Genomic DNA, 24,201 nt, shown 5'->3' on the forward strand with positions numbered 1-24,201 from the left:
TCGCCACAACTTAGATTCGGTGGTCGGAGGGTCGCTTATTCTCCTACTTAGTTACTTGGGGAAACATTACTGTAGTAACTTCGCCGTATATGCCATATTTCACATATCACAGGCCTGTCCTACATGAACTTTATAACTAATGTTAAGATTATTTTTGTTTGGGTCAACAGTCCATAGACTGGTTTGATGCAGCTCTCCATTCCAACGTATTTATTGACTTATTTTGCATGGCGTGGCTCAGGCTATGAAGCCTGCTGTTGTGCCAAACCATCTTATATATGCGCTACATTGTACAAACTATATAGTATTAAAATTCCTAAGTAAGCCTACATATAATTAATTATGAAATTAAATAATAGTAAAGGTAAATTTCTGAGAATTTTTGATAATAATTCTCAGAAATTTCTTGAGTCTATATACCATTCATAACATCTTTTTCTAAAGTACATTTCTACTATGTATGTCTCTAATTACAGCCGGAAGGGAATTCCAGGAGCGTATGGTTGCAGGTATGAATGAGTTGCCGTAACCTGTCGTGCGGTAAATTGGGAAGCTCAGCAGGGAAGAGGTTTCTTTCTTTTCTTGCTAGCTGGCTTACGTCGCACCGACACAGATAGGTTTTATGGCGACGATGGGACAGGAAAGGGCTAGGAGTGGGAAGGAAGCGGCCGTGGCCTTAATTAAGGTACAGCCCCAGCATTTGCCTGGTGTGAAAATGGAAGCCACGGAAAACCATCTTTAGGGCTGCCGACAGTGGAGTTCGAACCTAGTATCTCCCGAATGCTGGATACTGGCCGCACTTAAGCGACTGCAGTATCGATCTCGGTGGAAGAGGTTTCTGACCTTATAGGTATACTGTTTAGGGATGACAAGTATTTCAGATACGTTCTCGTATAATTTTGTGTGTCTGTTCGGAGGACGTTATGCACAAGCGAAACAGAGTGAAGGTTTCTTCTCTCCGTCAAATACAAACACAACAGCTGTTCAAGACAGGGTGATATGTGACAATACCTGGGCATATTTAATACAAAACGCACGCATATATTATAAGCCCGCTGAAGTTTAGCTTTAAGTGTGGTGTTAGGTTGTTGTATATTACGTCACCATATTCAAAGATGGGTAGAATTAACCTTTGAACAAGTAACTTTAGTGGAAGGAAATCCCGTGAACTTTAAGGGAGTGCAAAGAAAAGAATACTCGTTGGCAAATTTTCGTCGTGTGCTCCGTCCAGTGTAAGTACTTATCAAAAATGAGGCCAATATTTATTTACAGTTTCAGTTTGGTACCATTATTTTTGGATCCTATTATGAATGCTTGCGATATGAATGGATTGACTTCAAGAGAATTATTTTTAAGCCAGTCTTTCGAATTTTCCAGGTCATTGTTTAGTTTGTTACTGTCTAGTTGATGTTTTTCGGGTTTGTATGTATAGTTGAATATCATCTGCGTAGAAATGGTATTTACACGTTTTTGTATGTTCTGATAGGTCATTTAAGTACAGTGAAAATAGCAGTGGCGCTAGAACACTGCCCTGAACTACGCCAACTTCAGTCTGTTGCCAATACCCTACACTGTGCTAATCTTTCCATACCTACGTGGCTACTACATCCTGCATCTACTATAATCTATTTGCCATATTCATACCTTAGTCTACCTCTGCAGTTTTTACTCCCTCCACTTCCCTTAGAAACAAATGAAAAGGTCCTGGATGTCTTAAGATGTGTCCTATAATTCTGTCTCTTATTCTGGTGAACCACGTTCCAGATCTCATACCAATTCTCAAATTCCGAGGCAGAGCCGCGAATCGAACCTGGACCTCCGGGAGTGGCAGCTAATCAAACTAACCACTACACCACAGAGGGGGACATTATTATCATTATTCATATTTTTATTATTTGGTGAAACGTGTGGCGCCACACTTCATACAATTTGCCTCATAATTAAAAAAATCATAGTTGACAAATACATTCAAAAACACATCATTGCACTTTCAATTCCCACACCGACATTCAGTCCTGTCGTCGCTGTGAATAACGAAGGAGACAGACATTAGGAAGGATGTGTGATTGCTATATCGATCCCTTGTACTTGATATTATAAAGGGCGTACGTCATCGTCAGATTCAATATCACGTTATCTCATTTCAGGTTTAAGTTCATCACCATTCATTCCGTGGCAGAGCCGGGAATCGAATCCGGACCTTCGGGGATGGCAGCTAATCACACTAACCACTACACCACAGAGGCGTACATTATTATTATTATTATTATTATTATTATTATTATTATTATTATTATTATTAGTATTATTATTATTAGGTGACAAGGTGTGGCGCCACACTTCATACAGATTTGTCTCACAATCATTTCATTCATCATTCATTCATTCATTCATTCATTCATTCATTCATTCATTCATTCATTCTTTCTTTCTTTCTTTCTTTCTTTCTTTCTTTCTTTCTTTCTTAATCCGTTTACCCTCCAGGGTTGAATTTTTCCTCGGACTCAGTGAGGGATCCCACCTCTACTGCTTCAACGGCAGTGTCCTGGAGCGCGAGACTCACCTGATATGTTTAACAGGGGCCTTGTGTGAAGATCGGAAGGGTTAGACATGGAAGGGGGAAGGGAGCGGCCGTGGCTTTAAGGTAGGTTCCATCCCGGGATTAGCCTGGAGGAGAAGTGGGAAACCACGGGAAGCCATTTCGAGGATGGCTGACGTGGGAATCGGACCCTTCTCTATTCAGTTGTTGACCTCCCGAGGCTGAAAGGACGCTGTTCCAACTCTCGTACCACTTTTTCAAATTTCATGGTTAAACAGGGAATTGAACCCGCGCCTCCGGAGGTGGCAGCTAATCACACTAAACACTACACCACAGAGGTGCACATATATCCAATTTACTACTTGTTATGTTTTATTTTTAAAAATGCAACACTGGCACGAAGTATGCGCTCAAGATACACACTAGTGGACGATTAATCGGAAATCGGGGGCTAGGTCGTACGAGTGGTTTGAAGAGACGGAATACCTGGAACACGCTGTATTATATGCTGTGGTCCGCAGCCACGAGGATGAGGAGGGATATTTATTAATCCGTCCTTCATTATTTTTCAACCCCAATTTCGTTGCCAGAATCAGTTAATTCCCTGCTATATTCGAACTGTATTATTCAGCGCGTGATCGTATACGCCGTAACTGGGAAGCTGTATTCCACGTATGGAGCTTTTTATCCACCTTGAGTCGGATGCAACAGCAAGGGTGTTAAACCGGGCTGAATAGCTCAGACGGTAGAGCGCTGGCCTTCTGAACCCAACTTGGCAGGTTCGATCCTAGCTCGGTCCGGTGGTATTTGAAGGTGCTCAAATACGTCAGTCTCGTGTCGGTGGATTTCCTGGCACGTAAAAGAACTCCTGCGGGACTAAATTCCAGCACCTCGGTGTCTCCAAAAACTGACAAAGTTGTTAATGGGACGTGCAAAACAGTAACGTTATTTAAGAGTGTTAAATAAGATGTTTCTTAATCGTGTGCTTATGACGCGCTATGTTAATATACAGCACAACTTAAAAAATGGTATTCACAGAAACTCATTTCATATACCCGTCCGGCTCCATGGCTAAATGGTTAACGTGCTGGCCTTTAATCCAGAGAACCCTGGGTTCAATTCCCGGCCAGGTCGGAGATTTTAACCTTAAATGGTTAATTCCCTTGGCTCGGGTACTGGGTATTTGTGTTGGCCCAAACATTCCTGCAACTCACACACCACACATAACACTATCCTCCACCACAATAACACGCAGTTACTTACACATGGCAGACACCACCCACTCTCATCGGAGGGTCTGCCTTACAAGGGCTGCACCCGGCTACCAAGAGCCAGACGAAATTATTATTATTTCATATACCCGACAAAATAATTCTCAGAATTCGTTTAAGTAAGTAGATAGGCAGAATAGTGTACTTTTGAGTGTCATTCTTCAGTCAATCTAACGCATCATTTATATATAACTTCTCCACCATCCATGCATCAAATGAGTTGAGTGTACGACGGACGGAACACGGGGAACCACTAAACCACGTGATGAAACCATCAACAGTGATTGAATTTGGTTTAGCTGTCATACATAATAATAAGCATTTCTTTCTGGAATGTCAATTTATATGCACTATCAAACACTGTGAAGATGTGACTTACGAAGTAAAGTATATCTTATATATTCAATTACATAGTAACTGTACCGGGCGGTACACCTCCACTCCGCTAATTTAAAATGTGCGCCAGTTGAAACTCCTCTGCTGGAGGAAGTCTGAACTTTATCTACGCTATTAATTCTCTACTTTCTCAGAAGATGTCACCACGTGGAAAATTTTGAGTTTTTGAACTGTGTCATTTTTGATGTGGTTTTGTTTCGCTTGAAGTAAGAAGTGTGAACTTTCTCTTCTAGAGGACACTACTGAAGATCAACAATAGTGCAACCTAGTGCGGAGTCAAAGAACTATTTTGTTGGAGAAATTTTTATTTCAAATGTTTGTTCTTTGCTAAATTTTTTTCAGTCTTTGGTTAAGTTGGCAATATTAACCCCTTCTTTCCCCTTGTTTTAAATCTAGCCTATCCCGAATTTCTTGAATTAATTTTCCACCAATTATGTGTTTCTTCTTAGTATTGTGTAGGGGGTTTATTGATCTACCAATAAAATCATCGCGGGAGGGTGTTTTCATTCCCCTAACGCCTAGAACCTTCTGCGAGAGTATTTAAACTGCTGATTTTAGGGTCTCCGGGCCACTTCTGTTCCATCTTTCAGTGTATAAAGTACATAGCAGGAGGCGGGAAGCGCCTCTTTCCTCGGCAGCGGTCATCAATAAGGTAATGGCCGATTAATAAATTCTTTCTTTGCTAGCCCAGCAGTTTAACTCTCGGGGCGGGTGCGAAGCGTTCCTCCATGTAACCTTTTCCTAAAATGTAACGATCTTTTCTTCTATTCTCTTTTAAGCTGCATGTTGGGATAGAGAGTGCTAACCCTCTCGAGCTCCCACTCACATTGTCTTGAGGTGAACTTATTTTCTCAACCTATTCTTCGTTAATGTAAAACAAATTGCTCTTTTCTAAAGTCACCTCGGTAGTATGGGATTAGCCCTTGCATTAGTGGCCTAGAGCCAGATTAGGTTTTTAAAAACAAGTGTATTAGGAGTGCAAGATCGCCTCCTCTCAAATTGTTATTTTAGAGGTCATGTAATTGCCCATTTTTATTTAATAGACCTCAGTAGGTTGGGTATTTTACCCCTGTGTCTATGTCCAGTAAGGACAACTTGAAGGTGGAGTTTGGTGTGGCCTGGGAGAGGCTTACATTTTGAGAGCGAGTGGCTCTTTTGAAAATTGAGTGTTGTATGCCTCGTGGAGGCTTTTCTGTGTAATTTGGAGCAAGGGCTCCTAGGTATGAATGGGGTTTTCTGCCCCTCTGTTAAAACTCGTGTTTGGGGTAAAACTGAGCTGATTGCCCAAGCAGTGTAAAATCAGGGCGCGAAGCCCAATTCCTGTAAATATTGTAACTACCCTTTTGATTTGCTACTTTGTACCTGCCATGCTTGTTATTTCTTTGTTTTAAAAAAGAAAATATAACCTTGTTAAATTTTAAATTAATTTTGCTTTCGTAGCTGGAGACCCATTCACACCCGCACCTTCTTTCACCTCTACCTACCACGGAAAACTCCGTAACAGTAACAATTCCTCAATTTAGAGGTTACCTGAAAGACAAAGTATACTTAATACCAACTAATACTGTGTTATGGAGAAATAAATGAAAGTTGAATGTTCTTAAAATACTGGTCGACGATTTTAAATATGCGAAGAGGAACATGCAATTCCTTTAGATATCTGAGTTCTGATTATTATTATTAGACCCATTATTATTATTATTATTATTATTATTATTATTATTATTATTATTATTATTATTATTATTATTATTATTAAATTTCAAGAGTAACACCTGACTGGTTGACGTCATATCGACAGTGCAGTATTCGAGGAAGCTCGCATAGTCTACCAGGAACTGTTTAGAAAGTACCATTGTGGTATGAAATACGAAATATTCGAGCATAGCTTCATCAAAGCTTTGTGTGTTCTAAGTGGAATGTGCTGAGAACAGTGAAGTGCCATGCAAGATGCCTACACGGAATTCCGCGAAATTTACAGCAGTAATTGTGCAGCACTAGGTATGTACTACCTTTACTTCATTAACGAGACGAATACGTGCGTAAGAGACGACCGGTGTCCTGCAATTCCAATCCAATTTCTGTCTGTAATTACATCTGTTAAAACTACTTACAGTCGTCATTCCGAACGTATTTTCGGCAGGTAGAGTTACAGGGACAGTACGTAATCTCATTTACGGTCCATAAAGACAGGACAACGCAGTGGTTAATATATACTTGAAATTCTACTGGTTGTCATTATAATTGCCATTTAGAGTCCTATATTGTAACTAGTAGGGCCGGGATTTTGGCGAATGTCACCTTTTGTTCCTTGAATTTTATCCTTTTTCCACAAAAACATTCATTGCTCTTTAAGAATACTTTCTTGCAAAAGTCTGGAAAAACGAAGAATTAATTTAAAGCTATTTCTACCATTCGCGTTCTGCAAAGACAGCAATGATCCCATTTAACCAGGACAAGGCACGGAATAAGAATAAGAATAAGAATAAGAATAAGAATAAGAATAAGAATAAGAATAAGAATAAGAATAAGAATGTGTGATTATATGGATCATGTTCTGATTACTTTCCTTTTAAGAATATTTTCATTTTTCACCATTGTTCGATTTCTTTTGGACTTTTTTTCAACTCACTGTTTTTATGTTTGTTTTACAAGTTGCTTTACGTCGTATCGACACAGATAGATCTTATGGCGACGATGGGACAGGACAGGGCTAGGAGTGGGATGAAGTGGCCATGACCTTAATTAAGATAAAGTCCTAGCATTTGCCTGATGTCAAAATGGGAAACCACGGAAAACCACCTTCAGGGTTGCCGACAGTGGGTTTCGAACCCACCATCTTCCGAATACTGGTTACTGGCCGCACTTAAGCGACTGCAGCTATCGAGCTCGGTTTTATGTTATTTTAAAATGCGATTATAATGTATCTGAGCCACTCATCCCGGCTAAAATGCGATTGATATGAATCCAAGTGCTGCCTGATAATAGAGCCTGTAGGTGCATCGCAAGTAGCTAAATTATCGGATCGCACTGAAAGGTGGCAGACGGCGAGTGAGTTGAGTTATTAGTTGCTGACTACCTCTCTACTTCTGTACTCGCTGTGAGGTGGAGGTGGGGGCGGTAGAATACACCCAAGGTACCCTCTGCCTGTCATAAGAAGTGACTGACCAGGGTCTCTGAACTAGAGAAAGGTGATCATGGTTCCCATAGCGGAGTTTGACATTAATTCCACTTAATTGTGTCAGGTTCCTTCCCTTCACCTTTCCTATCAAACCTCTCTTTGCCAACTCTTGTTCTCTTCCGACTCCGATGTTATAAGTTTTGGAGGACTACGGAGCCTTTCATTTTCACGCCCTTAGTAGCCCTTCCATTTGTTTTACCGATCTTCCATTTTTCCGTCTGCTTATTGTTAATAAAGGGTGGTCGCCCGGTTGTACTTCCCCTAAGATCATAATCACTATCACCACTACCAGCAACAAGGGCGCCCATAGGATACTTTTTAGTGGGGGGGTGTCTAGATCGGAGAGTATGTAGTAAGTTTAATAATTTGGAAAATTAATGGCGACTTGTATTCCACGGTAGAATACCACCCACGGTATCCCCTACCACTTCTACATAATACCGACTTTTAAGTCAGTCCCTTGAAAGAAAAACACCTGACTACATTAGAGTTACTCCTTTCTCTGAGAGCTAGCGGGAGGGAGGCGTTCCCCCCTTTTTTGTTGCTATTTTGCTTTACGTCGCACCGCCACAGATAGGTCTTATGGCGACGATGGGATAGGAAAGGCCTAGGAATGGGAAGGAAGCGGCCGTAACCTTAATTAAGGTACAGCCCCAGCATTTTCCTGGTGTGAAAATGGGAAACCACGGAAAACCATCTTCAGGGTTCAGGTGGGATTCGAACCCACTGTCTCCCGGATGCAAGTTCACAACTGCGCGCTTCTAACCGCGCAGCCAACTCGCCCGGTTGTTCCGTTCCTCCTTTGCCCCCGGGAATGGGCGCCCTTGACCACCAACATTCTCTACTTCTGACATGGCAGATGATACATTCATTCGGTTGGGCAGCAACATGTTGTATTTCTACTCGTCTTTCAGTCAGTTTTGAGAGTTAGGACGAACAGACGATTTGTACAATACCTGTTCTCTTGAGGCGGATTGTGTCACATCATGAAAGCAGAACAGTCGTACTTTACACCAAGCCTACCCAGACAGTAGTGCAGCAAAAAAATTAAATGGCGTATGGCTTTTAGTGCCGGGAGTGTCCGGGGACAAATTCGGCTCGCCAGATGCAGGTCTTTTGATTTGACTCCCGTAGGCGACCAGTAGTGCAGCGAGCCCCTGTCAATTCGCTTGTGTATCACCTGACACCACAGGTAGAGCCATTATTTTGCTGAACGGCATTTGAACATAATTTTTCACATTTATTAATTTATTTTCTTCACATTTTGTGAGTTTTGCTATAAATGCCTGATCTTTAAATTGCACATAAAATATACACATATCACGTACGGGAAGCTTTCATTTTTTTCTGGTAATAGTATTTTGTATCGGGTCAGAAGAAGAATTGAACACCAGTTTAGTAGATAAAGCTTTTGCCAACGAAGAACCGAAGAGGGGAAGAGGGCGTTCAAAGAAAACATGCAAATGAACTGCTGAGGCTGCATTGAGGAATAGTGAAGTGCCATTAGATCTCTCCCTGTCAGACGAGGACCCTGAATGTGCTCTGGAGTGCTCGTTTTGTGGGTACATATACGACAAAGAAAGAAAGAAAGAAAGAAAGAAAGAAGAAGAAGAAGAAGAAGTAAATTTGTCTATCGGATGCTTACGGTTTATGTTTACACTGGGGTGTTGTGTACAGTAATTTACTGCCGGTGTTTTATTCTCAGAATTCTTTCTATACCGGGAGCGTGCGTCCAAGAAATCGTCAATCGCCCACAGTAGAGGAAGTTGTCGACCGTGAGAGATGCTCATACCCTGAGCTTGATGGGCTTTAAACCCAAAAGAAGACTTTCACAGATGTGCTGTAAGTAGAACTGGACATGGGGAGGGACTTTATCCACCTGCTAATGAAGTCCTGAATACACTTACTGAGGGAATATGCTGCAAAACTCCTGCAAAGTAGAAGAGTTGTTGAACTTATCTGTCGACTTTGGTATTGAAACTGCTAAGTATTCGTAAGTCTTATATCGACTAGGAAGAACGTTAAACAAATAAATCAGGACTGATCTTGAGCTCTGCAAGTCAATAAACCGTGTAGAACCTCCTCCTTTAAATGTGGAATGAATAGAGCAAACGCCTGAAAAGCCTTACATCTGATATGTTTTTGACATGCTCTATTGGTGAAAAATATCTAATTCCCTCCATGGGAATTTAGAATTTTCCATTCGGAATTGCTAGGCGGGTAATACTTCTATTGTGGAGATTATCTCCCGTATGCAGTTATCAGACTGTGCCTCATATATAGGCTTCTGATAAGCTCACCTGCATACACCCAGCGCCAGTGGGTAGGATCTGACACATCCCACTCTGATGAGTCTAGTGTAGGGATGGCAGTTTAAAAAAAAATACCGATATATCGATATTTCGATATATTGAAAACTTATATTCGATAATCGATATTTATTGCACATAATATATCGGTATATTCAAGCGATATCGATATATCGTAACCCAAGAGTAACTACAATATCATCACCAGATCTCAATGCATATATATCAATATCGGTTTATTCTGCCTGTGCACGCGACTGGTTGGTGGAGTTTATCTTGCTACTGGAATTCGCGGTTTAATTATCCATGGAAATTATCCATCAACGGCTGCTAATTTCAGATGACCACTAGCCTGCACGGTTGCTAGGGTTATACTTCCATAACACAAATTTTCATTCACCCGCAGCCACAAGACAGCAGTCGAGGCATAGATCCTGGATAAATAACTTTTTAGAGTGAAAGAAGTAGTGTCAGTAATGCTTGATGTTCATATAAACCTCGTAAATTAGTAGAAATGGCTGAAAATAGTTAAGAATATGATGCAGCATCTACCGTGCAAGTATTCATGGTTTTATCATTGCACTGATAGGATAAACAAGGAAGAGGAAAGGAAGCGGCCGTGGCCCTTAAGTTAGGTACCATTCCGGCATTCGACTGGAGGAGAAGTGGGAAACCACGGAAAACCACTTCGATGATGGCTGAGGTGGGAATCGAACCCACATCTACTCATTTGACCTCCCGAGGCTGAGTGGACCCCGTTCCAGCCTTCGTACCACTTTTGAAATTTCGTGGCAGAGCCGGGAATCGAACCCGGGCCTCCGGGGGTGGCAGCTAACTACACTAACCACTACACTACAGAGGTCTTACCACGCTTACGTCTCTTGGTTAACTGTTTTGTTGAAACATTCAAATTTACGTGCAAACCAGATTCAGAATGACATAAAATCAAATGAAATGTTCCAATCATTTAGTAATACATAGAAGCAGATTCGAACAAATCAAAACATTGTTGATGGCTTCAAGCATGCTGCACATTTTAACGGACTTAAATTCTTAGCTGCCGCCTTACCTTATAAAGTAAGGAATCAATCAAATTCGGAATTATATACAAACAAATTAAAAGTTTTAATCATTCAGTATTATGTACAGATAGATACAAACAAATTAAATATTTCTTGATGGCTTCAAACAAGTTGCATATTGTTAATAGATCCCCGATTTATAGAACTTCAATATAATTTCAAATCCTTGTATTTTGGAAAAGAAATAATTTTATATCGAGATATATCGCTATTTTGTTTTGATAGTAGGATAATATCGGCATGTCGATATCGAATGAAATATCGATATTTATTATATCGGAACGTCCCTAGGTGTTATCGATGCCTACGAGATAAGTAAAGGCCTCAGCATGCACGGTCTCTTCAAGTACTAAATTGACAAAGTAGCAGCAGTTCAAATATCGCCGCTGGATGTGAGGTTTTCCCTCCATTCCTCAGCACGATTCCAATTGGCATTACGATAATAACTTGCACATAAAAGCACATTACAAATATAAAACATTGCGTTTTGAGTAGGAAAGTGATATTTCTATGACGTTTAATGAAGAAAAATAAACGTATCACCGAGTAATTCAAGATGAGCTCATACGAATCAGGTAGTATAATTGCAACCGGAAAGTACACATCCTAATAAAAATGAAAATACTTCATAGTATATTTTAAAACACTGCAGTATTCACAGAGCCTTCGTCGATGAATGCAGAGTGGGTCTCGGCCCACAAGTGGCCACGGCTGGTCCGTGGTCCAAGAGGTCTGCACTCCGACCGGCCAACCGAGCAGAGGAAGGGTGGCTCTTCGTCTCTGTATTCGGGAGACTGGACAGGGCTGGACCTCACGGCTGGTCTCCACTGTCGGTTTTCCTGAGAATGGTTTTACGTGGTTTTCCATTCTCCTGCAATAAGGCAAATGCTGGGCGGGTTCCTAGTATAGGCCACGGCCGCCAACCCCCTCACCATCTCCGAGCATCTCCTTCGCCGTAACAAATCTCCCGGCCTCACAGACGGCGTCACCATCTAAGAGGCCCGCCTCCTCCTTCAGGGGAGGAATTAAAACATTTTAGTATTAGTACGTAACCTAGTCTTGCCATGCAAATACCCGGAAAAAAAGTGTTGGCATTGATTGCGACTAGTTTTAGTAGAAATGCTAAAACACGTGCTTTCAAAATGTTCACTACATACTACAGACTTCGAGGAAGGTTGCCACATGCTATTTTTCTCGTCACCGCGACATGACATAATTACGACCCATTTTTCTCGTAGTTCCACATTTACTCGTGGAAATAAATGCCACTACCTTTCTGAAGTTTACTTTTGCAGAATGGTGCACAGCAATAAACCATTGTTTATCACGCGCAATAAACATCTTGTGAATAGAATGTTTACAATAAATATTCTCTCGGCTCTTGTATATTTATCAATATGCACAAAACATTTTCTTAATGTAAATCCACAGCCTGTTTAGAGTCATTTGACCGGGTCAGCAATGGAACGAATTAAGCCCTATCTAGCGGCGAGAATAGGAAATTTCCCGGCTGCCGAAGCCTGTCGCATTCCTCTGGGGCAATGATTAATGACTGACAAATGAAATGATATTTGAGAGTGTTGCTGGAATGAAAGATGGCAGGGAAAACCGGAGTACCCGGAGAAAAACCGGTCCAGCACAAATCTCATATGGAGTGACCGGGTTTTGAACCACGAAACCCAGCGGTGAGAAGTTGGCGCGCTGCCACCTGACTCGCGGAGGCTTCTATTTTCATAACTTTACGTTTAAATATAAACCATATACTCATTACAAGCTGAATACACAAATCAACGCCTTTTATAATGAATTTTAAGGCTTATCTCATCTAAGCTTACCTTTTTCCTTCACAGTTTCCATATAGTCTGTGTTGTTAAATGGTGGAGGGCTAACACGAAGTCTAGCGGTGACTCTGGAACTAGAACGTATTTCGCGCTGTGTAAACTGCCATGCGGAGGCAACTGTGTTACATATTCCACCGTTTGTATTCGAATTATAGTCCGGCCTACCAGAGGCTCAGAGCAAGGTATTGATTAGATTGGATATTTCCAGGTTGCAATTCCACCTTCACTAGCACCATCTCTTGCAGAATTATCGGCGTTCTCTAGTGCGGATGTTGTTAATGAAAATAATAATTCAAAGAAAAACGATATATTAATGGAAAAACCGATATATTATTCGATAAATCGAATCAAAATTTCGATATCGATATATCGATAAATCGAAAGGAAAATATCGGTATTTCATAAAAACCGATAAATCGTTGCCATCCCTAGTCTAGTGTCAGACCTAAGACGAAACGCTGGTTAATAGAGCAAACGCCTGAAAAGCCTTACATCTGATATGAATTTCTGATGGTGACGTTCCAGGAAATATTTCATTAAATTTAAAATGAACAGGATTACAACCAAATATATTTCGCGTCTCCGTAATGTGGAATGAATAAATAAGTCCCCTCCTACTTCTTTTCGAAGGTAGGACTCTCCGCTTCACCGTTTATTTTCATCACTGGCGCACTGCTGTGCCGAAATCACTGATTGGAAAGCTCTGTTTTATACTCATTTTGAGAGTCCGGTTGAGGAGTCAGAAAACGACAGGATACAGCAGTCTCCCTGTGGCTCATCGGAAATATTATGGAATTGAATTTGCTTCTCTGGTAGGAATCTCCCCCATCCGTGGCTCAGATGAAAAAGCGGTGGCCTTTGTTAGTGGATATGATCCTCGATAAACCCGCCGGTATTTGAAGACGCTCAATACCCAAACCTCTTTGATGAGCTTTTCACCCAAAAGAAGACTTTCAAATATGTGCTGTAAGTAGAATTGCACATGGAGAGAACTTTGGCCACCTGCTAATCAAGTCTCGGATACACTTGCTGAGGACGTTTGCTGTAAAACTCCTGCAAAGTAGGTATATTTATCGGCTCGTAAGAAAGCTCCTCTGCGAAATTTTCCTCCAGTCCAGTTTCTTCCCTGCATTATCCAGATGAAGATGCAGTTGACAGAACTTCTTTTTCATGAAAAAAAGTGCAGTTTCATGTTGAATAACAGCAGGGATGAAATACCTTTGCCGACTAGTGTGTCAATTAAAGTCTTGTTTATTACTTTTTACTGTCTAGTGTGTCATCAGTTATATTCCCTTAACATCATCATGAAACCCCCCCCATTTTACGTAATTTAGATATTAGATTTCATATAAATCCATTCGACTGAACGTTTCATGACTGTATTTTGCAAACATAGCTGAAAATTGCATTTCAAAAACAGGTAAATTTTTAAATTGCGATATTTTTTGCTTTAACCTGATAATTTTTTTTAACATACGGCCATAGAATTAATTGTGACATAGTTCTTTATTATATAATAATAATAATAATAATAATAATAATAATAATAATAATAATAATTTCGTGTGGCTATTTCTAGCCGAGTGCAGCCCTTGTAAGGCAGACCCTCCGATGAGGGTGGGCGACATCTGCCATTTGTAGGGAAAAGAAAGTTAACTCCTGTCCTCATCCCGAGGTAGTGCAGCTCTTTTTCAGGCACACCCCCATTGGAGGTGAACTACATGTACCATTTCAACTACATACCAGCCCTCCTGCCATTCTTAAATTTCTGGCAGTACCGGGAATCGAACCCAGGCCCCCGAGGACGGCAGCTAATAATACTAACCGTTACGCTACGGATGCGGACATTTGTAGGTAACTGCGTGTTATTGTGGTGGAGGATAGTGTTATGTATGGTGTATGAGTTGCAGGGATGTTGGGGACAGCACAAACACCCAGCTCTCGGGCCATTGGAATTAACCAATTAAGGTTAAAATCCCCGACCCGGCCGGGAATCGAACCCGGAACCCTCTGAACCGAAGGCCAGTACGCTGACCATTCAGCCAACGAGTCAGACTAGTTCTCTATTAAAGCATAATGTTAAAATATGCTATGTTGCTAGATTTTCGACCGATTTATTACGTGTTAAAAACATTAAAATATGGTAAAATGTTGTGGGACGTGCCGCAGAAATCGTGTTCCCAAAGCAAAGCTACCTATTGTTATATAATTTAAAGCAGAATTTGTAGGGGAGTCCGCCTCTGTGGTGTAGTGGTTAGCGTGATTAGCTGCCACCCCCGGAGGCCCGGGTTCGATTCCCGGCTCTACCACGAAATTTGAAAAGTGGTACGAGGGCTGGAACGGGGTCCACTCAGCCTCGGGAGGTCAACTGAGTAGAGGTGGGTTCGATTCCCACCTCAGCCATCCTGGAAGTGGTTTTCCGTGGTTTCCCACTTCTCCTCCAGGCGAATGCCGGGATGGTACCTAACTTAAGGCCACGGCCGCTTCCTTCCCTCTTCCTTGCCTATCCATTCCAATCTTCCCATCCTTCCGCAAGGCCCATGTTCAGCATAGCAGGTGAGGCCGCCTGGGCGAGGTACTGGTCATTCTCCCCAGTTGTATCCCCCGACCAAGAGTCTGAAGCTCCAGGACACTACCCTTGAGGCGGTAGAGGTGGGATCCCTCGCTGAGTCCGAGGGAAAAACCGAACCTGGAGGGTAAACAGATGATGATGATGATGATGATTATTATTATTATTATTATTATTATTATTATTATTATTATTATTATTATTATTATTATTATTATTATTATTATTATTATTATTATGATTTGTAGGGGATCCCGCGGCTTGTTGCAACACCTATGTTTTATTCGGAAATTTCCAATCAAGTACTGCCACACAGTGACAGGTCATGCAACTGCTCTAGACCTTCAATTTGAGTACGAATGTCAGAATATTCGGTCGTTTTGTACTGTGTTCTCAGACTTTGTCCATTTATCTGACTGGAGAGTAACTTTTTCTGACCTTCTCATTTCATTTAGTAGATAATACTGTTTATAGTGTTTATAGTTATTGTCCTAGTTTTATATGAAGATGAAAGGATTTTTTAAAATTTCAAACCTACAGTATATGTGCTTTAGCCTCCGTTTTGTTATTTGTGAATGACCGCCAATTCTGTGAAGGAATGCGTAGCGGGGCATTTTGCAACAGGTGTTGTAACTAATCCCAGCAGGCGTTCCAACTAACCCCGAATTCACACTACTATATACCGCTTAAGATATAATAATAGCTCTCTTATATTCGCATTTGTGGGCGTGACAGCTGCTCGCTTCTCTCCAAGGCGGGCATGGTTCGAATCCCGGCCAATGAATGTGGGATTTTTAAAATGAAAAGTTTCGTCCCCGTGGTTCGGATTACACGTAAAACTGGAGGTACCGTGACAATGATCACGGTATCAAGAGTCATGTAAAACCAAAAGCTTAGCTTAATCGTAGTTCTTGATAGCTAGGTAATATTTAATTTAAAAGCTATTTATATAGTTGTGTGCATGTGGAAAACAGAAAAGGGTTTGACACCACTGGACGTGGTGGAGAGAGCTGCAAAATTCGTTCTCGATAATAAAGGAGACTTTGATATTTCAATTAGAAGAATAAAACACCATAAAATAATTATGTGGCAAATTCCGACTTAACAAAAAGAAAAGCTGTGCTTAAACGGTAGAAGGAAGTTTTTTGGACTCCTGTTCAGAAGAAGACAACTGTTATTTTCTGAATTGCGGGTACATGTATAAAAAGGTGAGGAATGCATCCAGTGTGTGAAGTGTAAACAGTAGTCGCATGGGTGTGTGCTAAAAACAGTCCATACTGTATCTGTATAGAAGGTTCTAACAATGAAGAAGACTCAGGTTGACCTTTTCGCTATCTTACATGCACTGTTGCAACTTGCCCTTCAAGCGGGGTACATTGCAACAGGTGACACGCATCTTTAATTGTCAGACCTATTACTATTTTCAAATTATTTTTAACATGACGCTTTATTAGATAAAAATATAAAGTATCTCCCGATTGCTTTTAATGAATAAATATTATATTATTAAAAAAGAAATTCAATATATTGTTGCAACTTGTCCCTGCTTTCTCTACATGGTATATTTCCAATTAATGGTGAAATGTTATACCATGATCATAATCATTATCACAACCACAACCACCACCACCACCACCACCACCATCATCATCTCGAACAGTGTCCAGCCCTCTCCTCGGGTCTGTTGTTGATTACCATCACGTGCCCTTGTTGATGCAATCGTTCCTCAGAATCTTAAAGATTGCTCTGAATCTAGAGAAGAAAGGCCCTTGTAGCCGTCCCTAACCTGGGGTTCAGATGCTACCTGATGGGTTTCAGATTAAATTTTCTCCTTTGGAAGACCATCACTCTTCTAAGACGGCTCCTTCGCCCTTGGTTCTCTTTAGGTGGCAGGTTAATCCTCGCTGTGTAACACTCGGCGTTGAGTCGGTGGTTATTTATAATGTTCAAATACACGAGCGGTAAGAGGTTGCAACAAAAGAAAATCTGTGGAGTTTTTACTACAGCGGTCTTCGTCTGTGCATAGAAATGGATGTACGGATTTTCTCAAGATCTGTGTCTGAAGATATTTCTCTTTGTATTCTAAAGAACAAAATCCGAATTATTCCCTGGGAATAAATTTTAGTCGTCCCATCCCAAATGAATCTACCCGTAGGAGTTCTTGTATAAGCTATCGATACGAGACTGTCGTATTTAAACACCTTCAAATACCACTAAACTGAGGTGAGATTGGATCCTCCAACTTGTGCTCAGAAAGTATACTCCGACAGCAGAGCCTGCGGTTAGCAATTCCAAAAGTGCAACTGTAATTGTTCCACAGCCCGTCAGAATATCGTGACTCAGGTGAAACTTTATTCAGCGGCTGCAACTGAAGCGCTTATTGTTAAGTTCATAAATCAAGAAATAACATAGCTTCTATGTATTCACACTGTTCAAAGGACTGCAGAAATAATCAAATACTGTACAATCCAACACGCGAATGACCCCAAATTAGTTGAAAATCCACCCTTCGTAATAGTTTTATATATTTCAAATCAAAGCTCACATCGTATGGAATGCAACCATGTCAAGGAAAAGCAAACAACAACGAAATGCCCACCTCGACGAACATGTCTCCACTGTCCGCGAAGAAACCTCCGCGCATGCTCTGTAATGTTTTCCCGTTGTCTCACAGATACTGTACTTTAGCGTATGGAGAAGCTCAACGGGCCTCAAATGCAAATTATCATCTCTCAGCAGTGTTATTCTCTACAATGAGCCAATGAGATGTTATGAACAATTAGGTCACACAAATATCACTAGTTTTATGTCCACATGTCTTTCAGTAGTGAACGTTCATTTTCAGGAAAGTACAATATTGCATACATAGTGATTTCGATATTATAAATAAACTTTATTTTTTCTAGAAAGTGATTCGAGAATATTTTCATAGACTCTGTAATATTTCAGATTGCTATATCGTATGTATAGCACTTGAGTGAGTTTGACATTTTACGAAAGAAAAAACTGTGGTGGTTTCTTTGAATATCTGATTGTAGAGGGTAGTCGGAAACAACGTGAACAGGGTATATGGACATTACAGGGTTGGTCATTCTGATATATAATTTGAAAAATTGATATCTCACACTGTGGTCATTTTATCAACCATTGAAGTTAGCCAATCAGATCTCTTCGCGGGCGAATTCAAATGGGCTTTGCTATATCTGTATTTGGCTTAAGACTGGCATCAGAGAACTAGTCGAAGAATAGAAATTTGCCACGGAAAGAGTTTGGATACGGAGCTCCGAGCTGACAGGATCACACTATAGCAAGTACGCTACGGTGACGTTGGCTGAAACTAATGGCGTTAGAGATGACTGAAAAATAACATAGCAGTTACTTTCATAGCAGTTACTTTGTCACAGTTACAAATGTAACGAGGACAAAAAATAACAGGTTACCGAGTAACGGTCCGCCTCTGTGGTGTAATAGTTAGTGTGATTAGCTGCCACCCCCATAGGTCCGGGTTCGATTCCCGGCTCTGCCACGAAAGTTGAAAAGTGGTACGAGGGCTGGAACGGGGTCCACTCAGCCTCGGGAGTTCAACTGAGTAGAGGTGGGTTCCATTCCCACCTCAGCCATCCTGGAAGTGGTTTTCCGCGGTTTCCCACTTCTCCTCCAGTAAAATGCCGGAATGGTACGGTATCTAAGTTAAGTCCACGGCCACTTCCTTCCCTCTTCCTTGTCTATCCCTTCCATTCTTCCCTTTCCCCCCACAAGCCCCATGTTCAGCATAGCAGGTGAGGCCGCCTGGGCGAGGTACTGGTCATACTCCCCAGTTGTATCCCCCGACCAAGAGTCTGAAGCTCCAGGACACTGCCCTTGAGGCGGTAGAGGTGGGATCCCTCGCTGAGTCCGACAGAAAAACCGACCCTGGAGGGTAAACAGATTACGATACGATACCGAGTAAGGACAACAGAATAACGTATTAGAGAAAACAGTAACTGGGAAGTGGGAACTGTCACTAGTAGCAGCTTACAGACACAGAAAGTGATCAGAGTTCAGATTGTACGCATGTCTTCCAAGTGAGAGCGCTTTCGTAGGAGACTGCTCTAAGTCAAATACACTATAGTGTATAATATACTCTATAGTGTGATTGTTTAAGTTGCTACTGCCATCTGGTAACTAAAGTGTAAACTGTTATGACACATTTAACTGCTCATGGGTAATCGTTGACTGATACATCGCGCAGGGCTACCTACATTATAATATTATAAGTTTCATCTGTATAATTTTTCTTGTACCATAAATTAGTATGCTAACTTTCCATGTTGATATTATACATAACATAACATTACTTCATTTTACTTAATCGATCCTCTTGTAGCGGTTTGTGTCGACGTTTGGCAGACAGATCATCACGTTTTCTTGTCTTCAATCCTTGATCGGGGCATTGTCAATCAATCAATACTGATCTGCATTTAGGGCAGTCGCCCAGATGACAGATTCCCTATCTGTTGTTTTCCTAGCCTTTTCCTAAATGATTTCAAAGACATTGGAAATTTATTGAACATCTCCCTTGGTAAGTTATTCCACTCCCTAACTCCCCTTCCTATAAATTAATATTTGCCCCAGTTTGTCCTCTTTAATTTCAACTTTATCTTTATATTGTGATCTTTCCTACTTTTATAAACGCCATTCAAACTTATTCGTCTACTAATGTCATTCCACGCCACCTCTCCGCTGACAGCTCGGAACATACCACTTAGTCGAGCAGCTCTTCTTCTTTCTCCCAATTCTTCCCAGCCCAAACTTTGCAACATTTTTGTAACGCTACTCTTTTGTCGGAAATCACCCAGAACAAATCGAGCTGCTTTTCTATGGATTTTTTCGAGTTCTTCAATCAGGTAATCCTGGTGAGGGTCCCATACACTGGAACTATACTCTAGTTGGGGGTCTTACCAGAGACCTTATACGCCCTCTCCTTTACATCCTTACTACAACCCCTAAACACCCTCATAACCATGTGCAGAGATCTGTACCCTTTATTTACAATCCCATTTATGTGATTACCCCAATGAAGATCTTTCCTTATATTAACACCTAGATACTTACAATGATCACCAAAAGAACTTTCACGACCGGGCGAGTTGGCCGTGCGTGTAGAGGCGCGCGGCTTGAGCTTGCATCCGGGAGATAGTAGGTTCGAATCCCACTATCGGCAGCCCTGAAAATGGTTTTCCGTGGTTTCCCATTTTCACACCAGGCAAATGCTGGGGCTGTACCTTAATTAAGGCCACGGCCGCTTCCTTCCAACTCCTAGGCCTTTGCTATCCCATCGTCGCCATAAGACCTATCTGTGTCGGTGCGACGTAAAGCCCCTAGCAAAAAAAAAAAAAAAAAAAAAAAAAAAACTGTCACCTCATCAATGCAGTAATTAAAACTGAGAGGACTTTTCCTATTTGTGAAACTCACAACCTGACTTTTAACCCCGTTTATCAACATACCATTGCCTGCTGTCCATCTCACAACATTATCGAGGTCACGTTGCAGTTGCTCACAATCTTGTAACTTATTTATTACTCTATACAGAATAACATCATCCGCAAAAAGCCATACCTCTGATTCCACTCCTTTACTCATTTCATTTATATGTATAAGAAAACATAAAGGTCCAATAATACTGCTTTGAGGAATTCCCCTCTTTATTATTACAGGGTAAGAAAAAGGTTCGCCTACTCTAATTCTCTGAGATCTATATTCTAGAAATATAGCAACCCATTCAGTCACTCTTTTGTCTAGTCCAATTGCACTCATTTTTGCCAGTAGTCTCCCATGATCTACCCTATTAAATGCTTTAGACAGTTCAATCGCGATACAGTCCATTTGACCTCCTGAATCCAAGATATCTGCTATATTGTCAAAGTCACTCCCATAGATTGCAGAAAAGGCGCTATGTTCTCTTCTTATTTCATCGGTTGTCTACCTCTCGTTAACTTTATAGCAAATAGGAATGCGTGTTTTGCTGTACCGACTTTCAACAGTGTAGTGATGCGTGCGCGCATGTGCGAGTGAATGAATGTGATTTCGCAACACAGCTGTAAGGAGACCAGTTTGAAGCCGTGACCAGACTGTGAGCAATAAAAGGTGAGTAACGTTGGACGTTATTTTTAACTGTTACTTTTCACAGTTACTTTATTGTAGCAGTGACAGATGTAGCAGTTAACAAAAATAACCGTTTGTCTCACCTCTATAACGGTGTGTTTGTGTTTGAGGCTGATTTCTCAGCATGGAACTGAAGGCGGTCTTATGTCGCGTGCAGATTTAGTAACAATGCCGCGCAAAGCCCATTTGAATTCGCTAACTTCAACAGTTAATCAAATGACAACGGTGCGAGATATCGAATTTGTTTTCAATTATTTTTCAGTATAACCAACCCTCTAACGCTCACGTTGTTTCCGACCACATTGTATGTAGGCTACTGTATTGTGTGTATAGCACTGCAGTGATTTGGATATTATCCGGAGCAGCAATTTTGTTTTTGTTTCTTTACGTCCCACTGACATAGACATGTCTTACGGCGACTATGGGATAGGAAAATCCTAGGAGTGGGAACGAATCGACCATGACCTTAATTAAGGTACAGGTCATGGTCGATTCGTTCCCACTCCTAGCCCTTTCCTGTCCCTTCGTCGCCATAAGACCTATCTGTGTCGGTGCGACGTAAAGCAACCAGCAAAAAAAAATAATAAAAATTAAGGTACAGCCCCAGCATTTGCCTGGTGTGAAAATGGGAAGCCACGGAAACCATCTTCGGGAATAAAGCAACCGTGGTCTTAATTATGGTCAAGTCGCAGGATTTGCCTGGTGTGAAAATGCGCGGAAAACCGTCTTAAGGGCTGCTGAGAGTGGGGTTCGAAGTCACTATCTCCCGAATGCAAGCTGACGCCCGACAGTGTAGCCACTCGCTTGATACCAATATGAACCCCATTTAAAACGAACTGACTATTTTCCGGCTCTTTCAATCTTACATTAATGAGGTTTTAGTGCATTGTAATTACGGTTTCATATACATGTTCTTATTTTACAACTATAGACTCAAGACGAAACCTTTTGATACAACGGTGGCATGGAAAGCAAACTTTCCTGACAGTCGCAATATCCTTCGTAATCCGGTTCAAGGAACAAATCTTAAGCTGTGACGTCGCGTAGACAGTGAGGGTTCCTAGGAGACAGTGATAATTGGCAGCTTAATTAATGAGCGCTTCCAGACCTAATACGTGAAGGAGTCTGTTGACATTTTGTTTACTAATATCAGGAACGTACCAATATTATTCACAGATATAAATACATAAGATTATACAGGCTGAACCGAAATTCGCGCACTCGGGCGTCGCAGCGATTGCAGCGAGTCCTCTAGAAACCATTTGCACTTACATACTACGATCCTAGAAATGGACGAGCAACCGTTTTAATTGGTCAGCTTTGAAAGACGCCCTTTCCACGTCATGGGCGTAAAATTATTCGCTGTGGGACTAAATTCCGGCCCGTCGGCGTCTCCGAAGACCTTGAAAAGTAGTTAGCGGGACGTAAAGCAAATAACATTATCATTATTAAATAAAAAACATACGCCTCAACCCAGGATCGATCCCTCGACCTCCTGCATGCTAACCCAAAACTCTATCCACTGCACCATCTGCACAACAAAACTAATCTGTACTGACAGGGGTAGTTACCCTACATGTGGTTACAGTGTTGCCAGATTACCACTCTTCAACGTCCTTTTTCTGCCGGATATACTCGCAGGACGAACTTTCGTGACAGACTTTTTTTTATTGCTGGCATGTGAGGAGTCGCACTGCGACGCCCGAGTGCGCGAATTTCTGTTCACGCTGTATATAATTGTGTACAGAGTGGTCGGAAACAACGCGAACCGAGTATATGAGCGTTTGAGCGCTCGCCATACTGATAAATAATAATTACGAAAAAATACGTCGATATTCCGCGCCATTGTCATTTTATCAGCTGTAGATGTGAGCCAATCAGATCGCTTCGCGGGCGAATTCAAATGGGCTGTACGAGGCAGCGTTGCTAAGTCTACACATGGTGTTGTCGAGCTTGAGAGCCATGCCGAGAAATGATCATCAAACACTAACGTACCGTGGGTTTCAGCCATTGCCACAGTAACGTGCTTGCTATGAGTCGAGCCTAACATCACGGAGGTCCTTCATGAATTTTATTTCTTATATTATTGCTCTCAAGCTGGTCTTAAACCACGAGCAGATGTAACAACACCGCCTCGTACAGGTAACTTGTATACGCCCGCGAAGCGATCTGATTGGCTGACTTCAGCAGCTAATAAAACGACAACGGTGCCAGAAAGTCTAATTATTTTTCCAATTATTTTATCAGTATGATCAGCCCTCTAACGTTCATATACTCGGTTCACATTGTTTCGGACTATCGTCTCCGTATATAATAGAACATGTACGTAAGAGAAAAAGAAATGCACAGTGTTAAATTCACCAATCAGAAGTTTTTTGTCAAGAAGCAGTCACATAACTGGCAAACATCAAGTCTTGCTCTTCTTCATCTGCTTACCCTCCAGGGTCGGTTTCTCCCTCGGAGTCAGCGAGGGATCCCACCTCTACTGTCTCAAGGGCAGTGTCCTGGAGCTTCAGACTCTGGGTCGTAGGATACGACTGGGGAGGATGACCAGTACCTCCCCAAGCGGCCTCACCTGCTATACTGAACATGGGCCTTGCGCTTGTGGGAAGATTCGAAGGGATGGACAAGGAAGAGGGAAGGAAGCGGCCGTGGCCTTAATTTAGGTACCATCCCGGCATTTGCCTGGAAGAGAAGTGGGAAACCACGGAAAACCACTTCCAGGATGGCTGAGGTGGGAATGGAACCACCTCTACTCAGTTAACCTCCCGAGGCCGAGTGGACCCCGTTCCAACCCTCGAACCACTTTTCAAATTTCGTGGCAGAGCCGGGAATCGAACCCGGGCATTCGGGGGTGGCAGCTAATCAC

At 41.7% G+C, this 24,201-nt stretch overlaps 1 protein-coding gene across 1 annotated transcript in view; it reads left to right on the forward strand.

Moving 5' to 3' along the window:
- LOC136876168 (dipeptidase 1) overlaps positions 1 to 24,201 on the forward strand; it is a 602,180-nt gene that overhangs the window by 226,325 nt on the left and 351,654 nt on the right. The window contains exon 3 of the mRNA XM_068228333.1: positions 18,159 to 18,165. Within this exon, the coding sequence (XP_068084434.1) occupies positions 18,159 to 18,165 (7 nt within the window). The remainder of the gene's footprint in view (positions 1 to 18,158; positions 18,166 to 24,201) is intronic.

The sequence above is a fragment of the Anabrus simplex genome, chromosome 6 (assembly GCF_040414725.1).
Source record: "Anabrus simplex isolate iqAnaSimp1 chromosome 6, ASM4041472v1, whole genome shotgun sequence".
Taxonomy (NCBI): domain Eukaryota; kingdom Metazoa; phylum Arthropoda; class Insecta; order Orthoptera; family Tettigoniidae; genus Anabrus; species Anabrus simplex.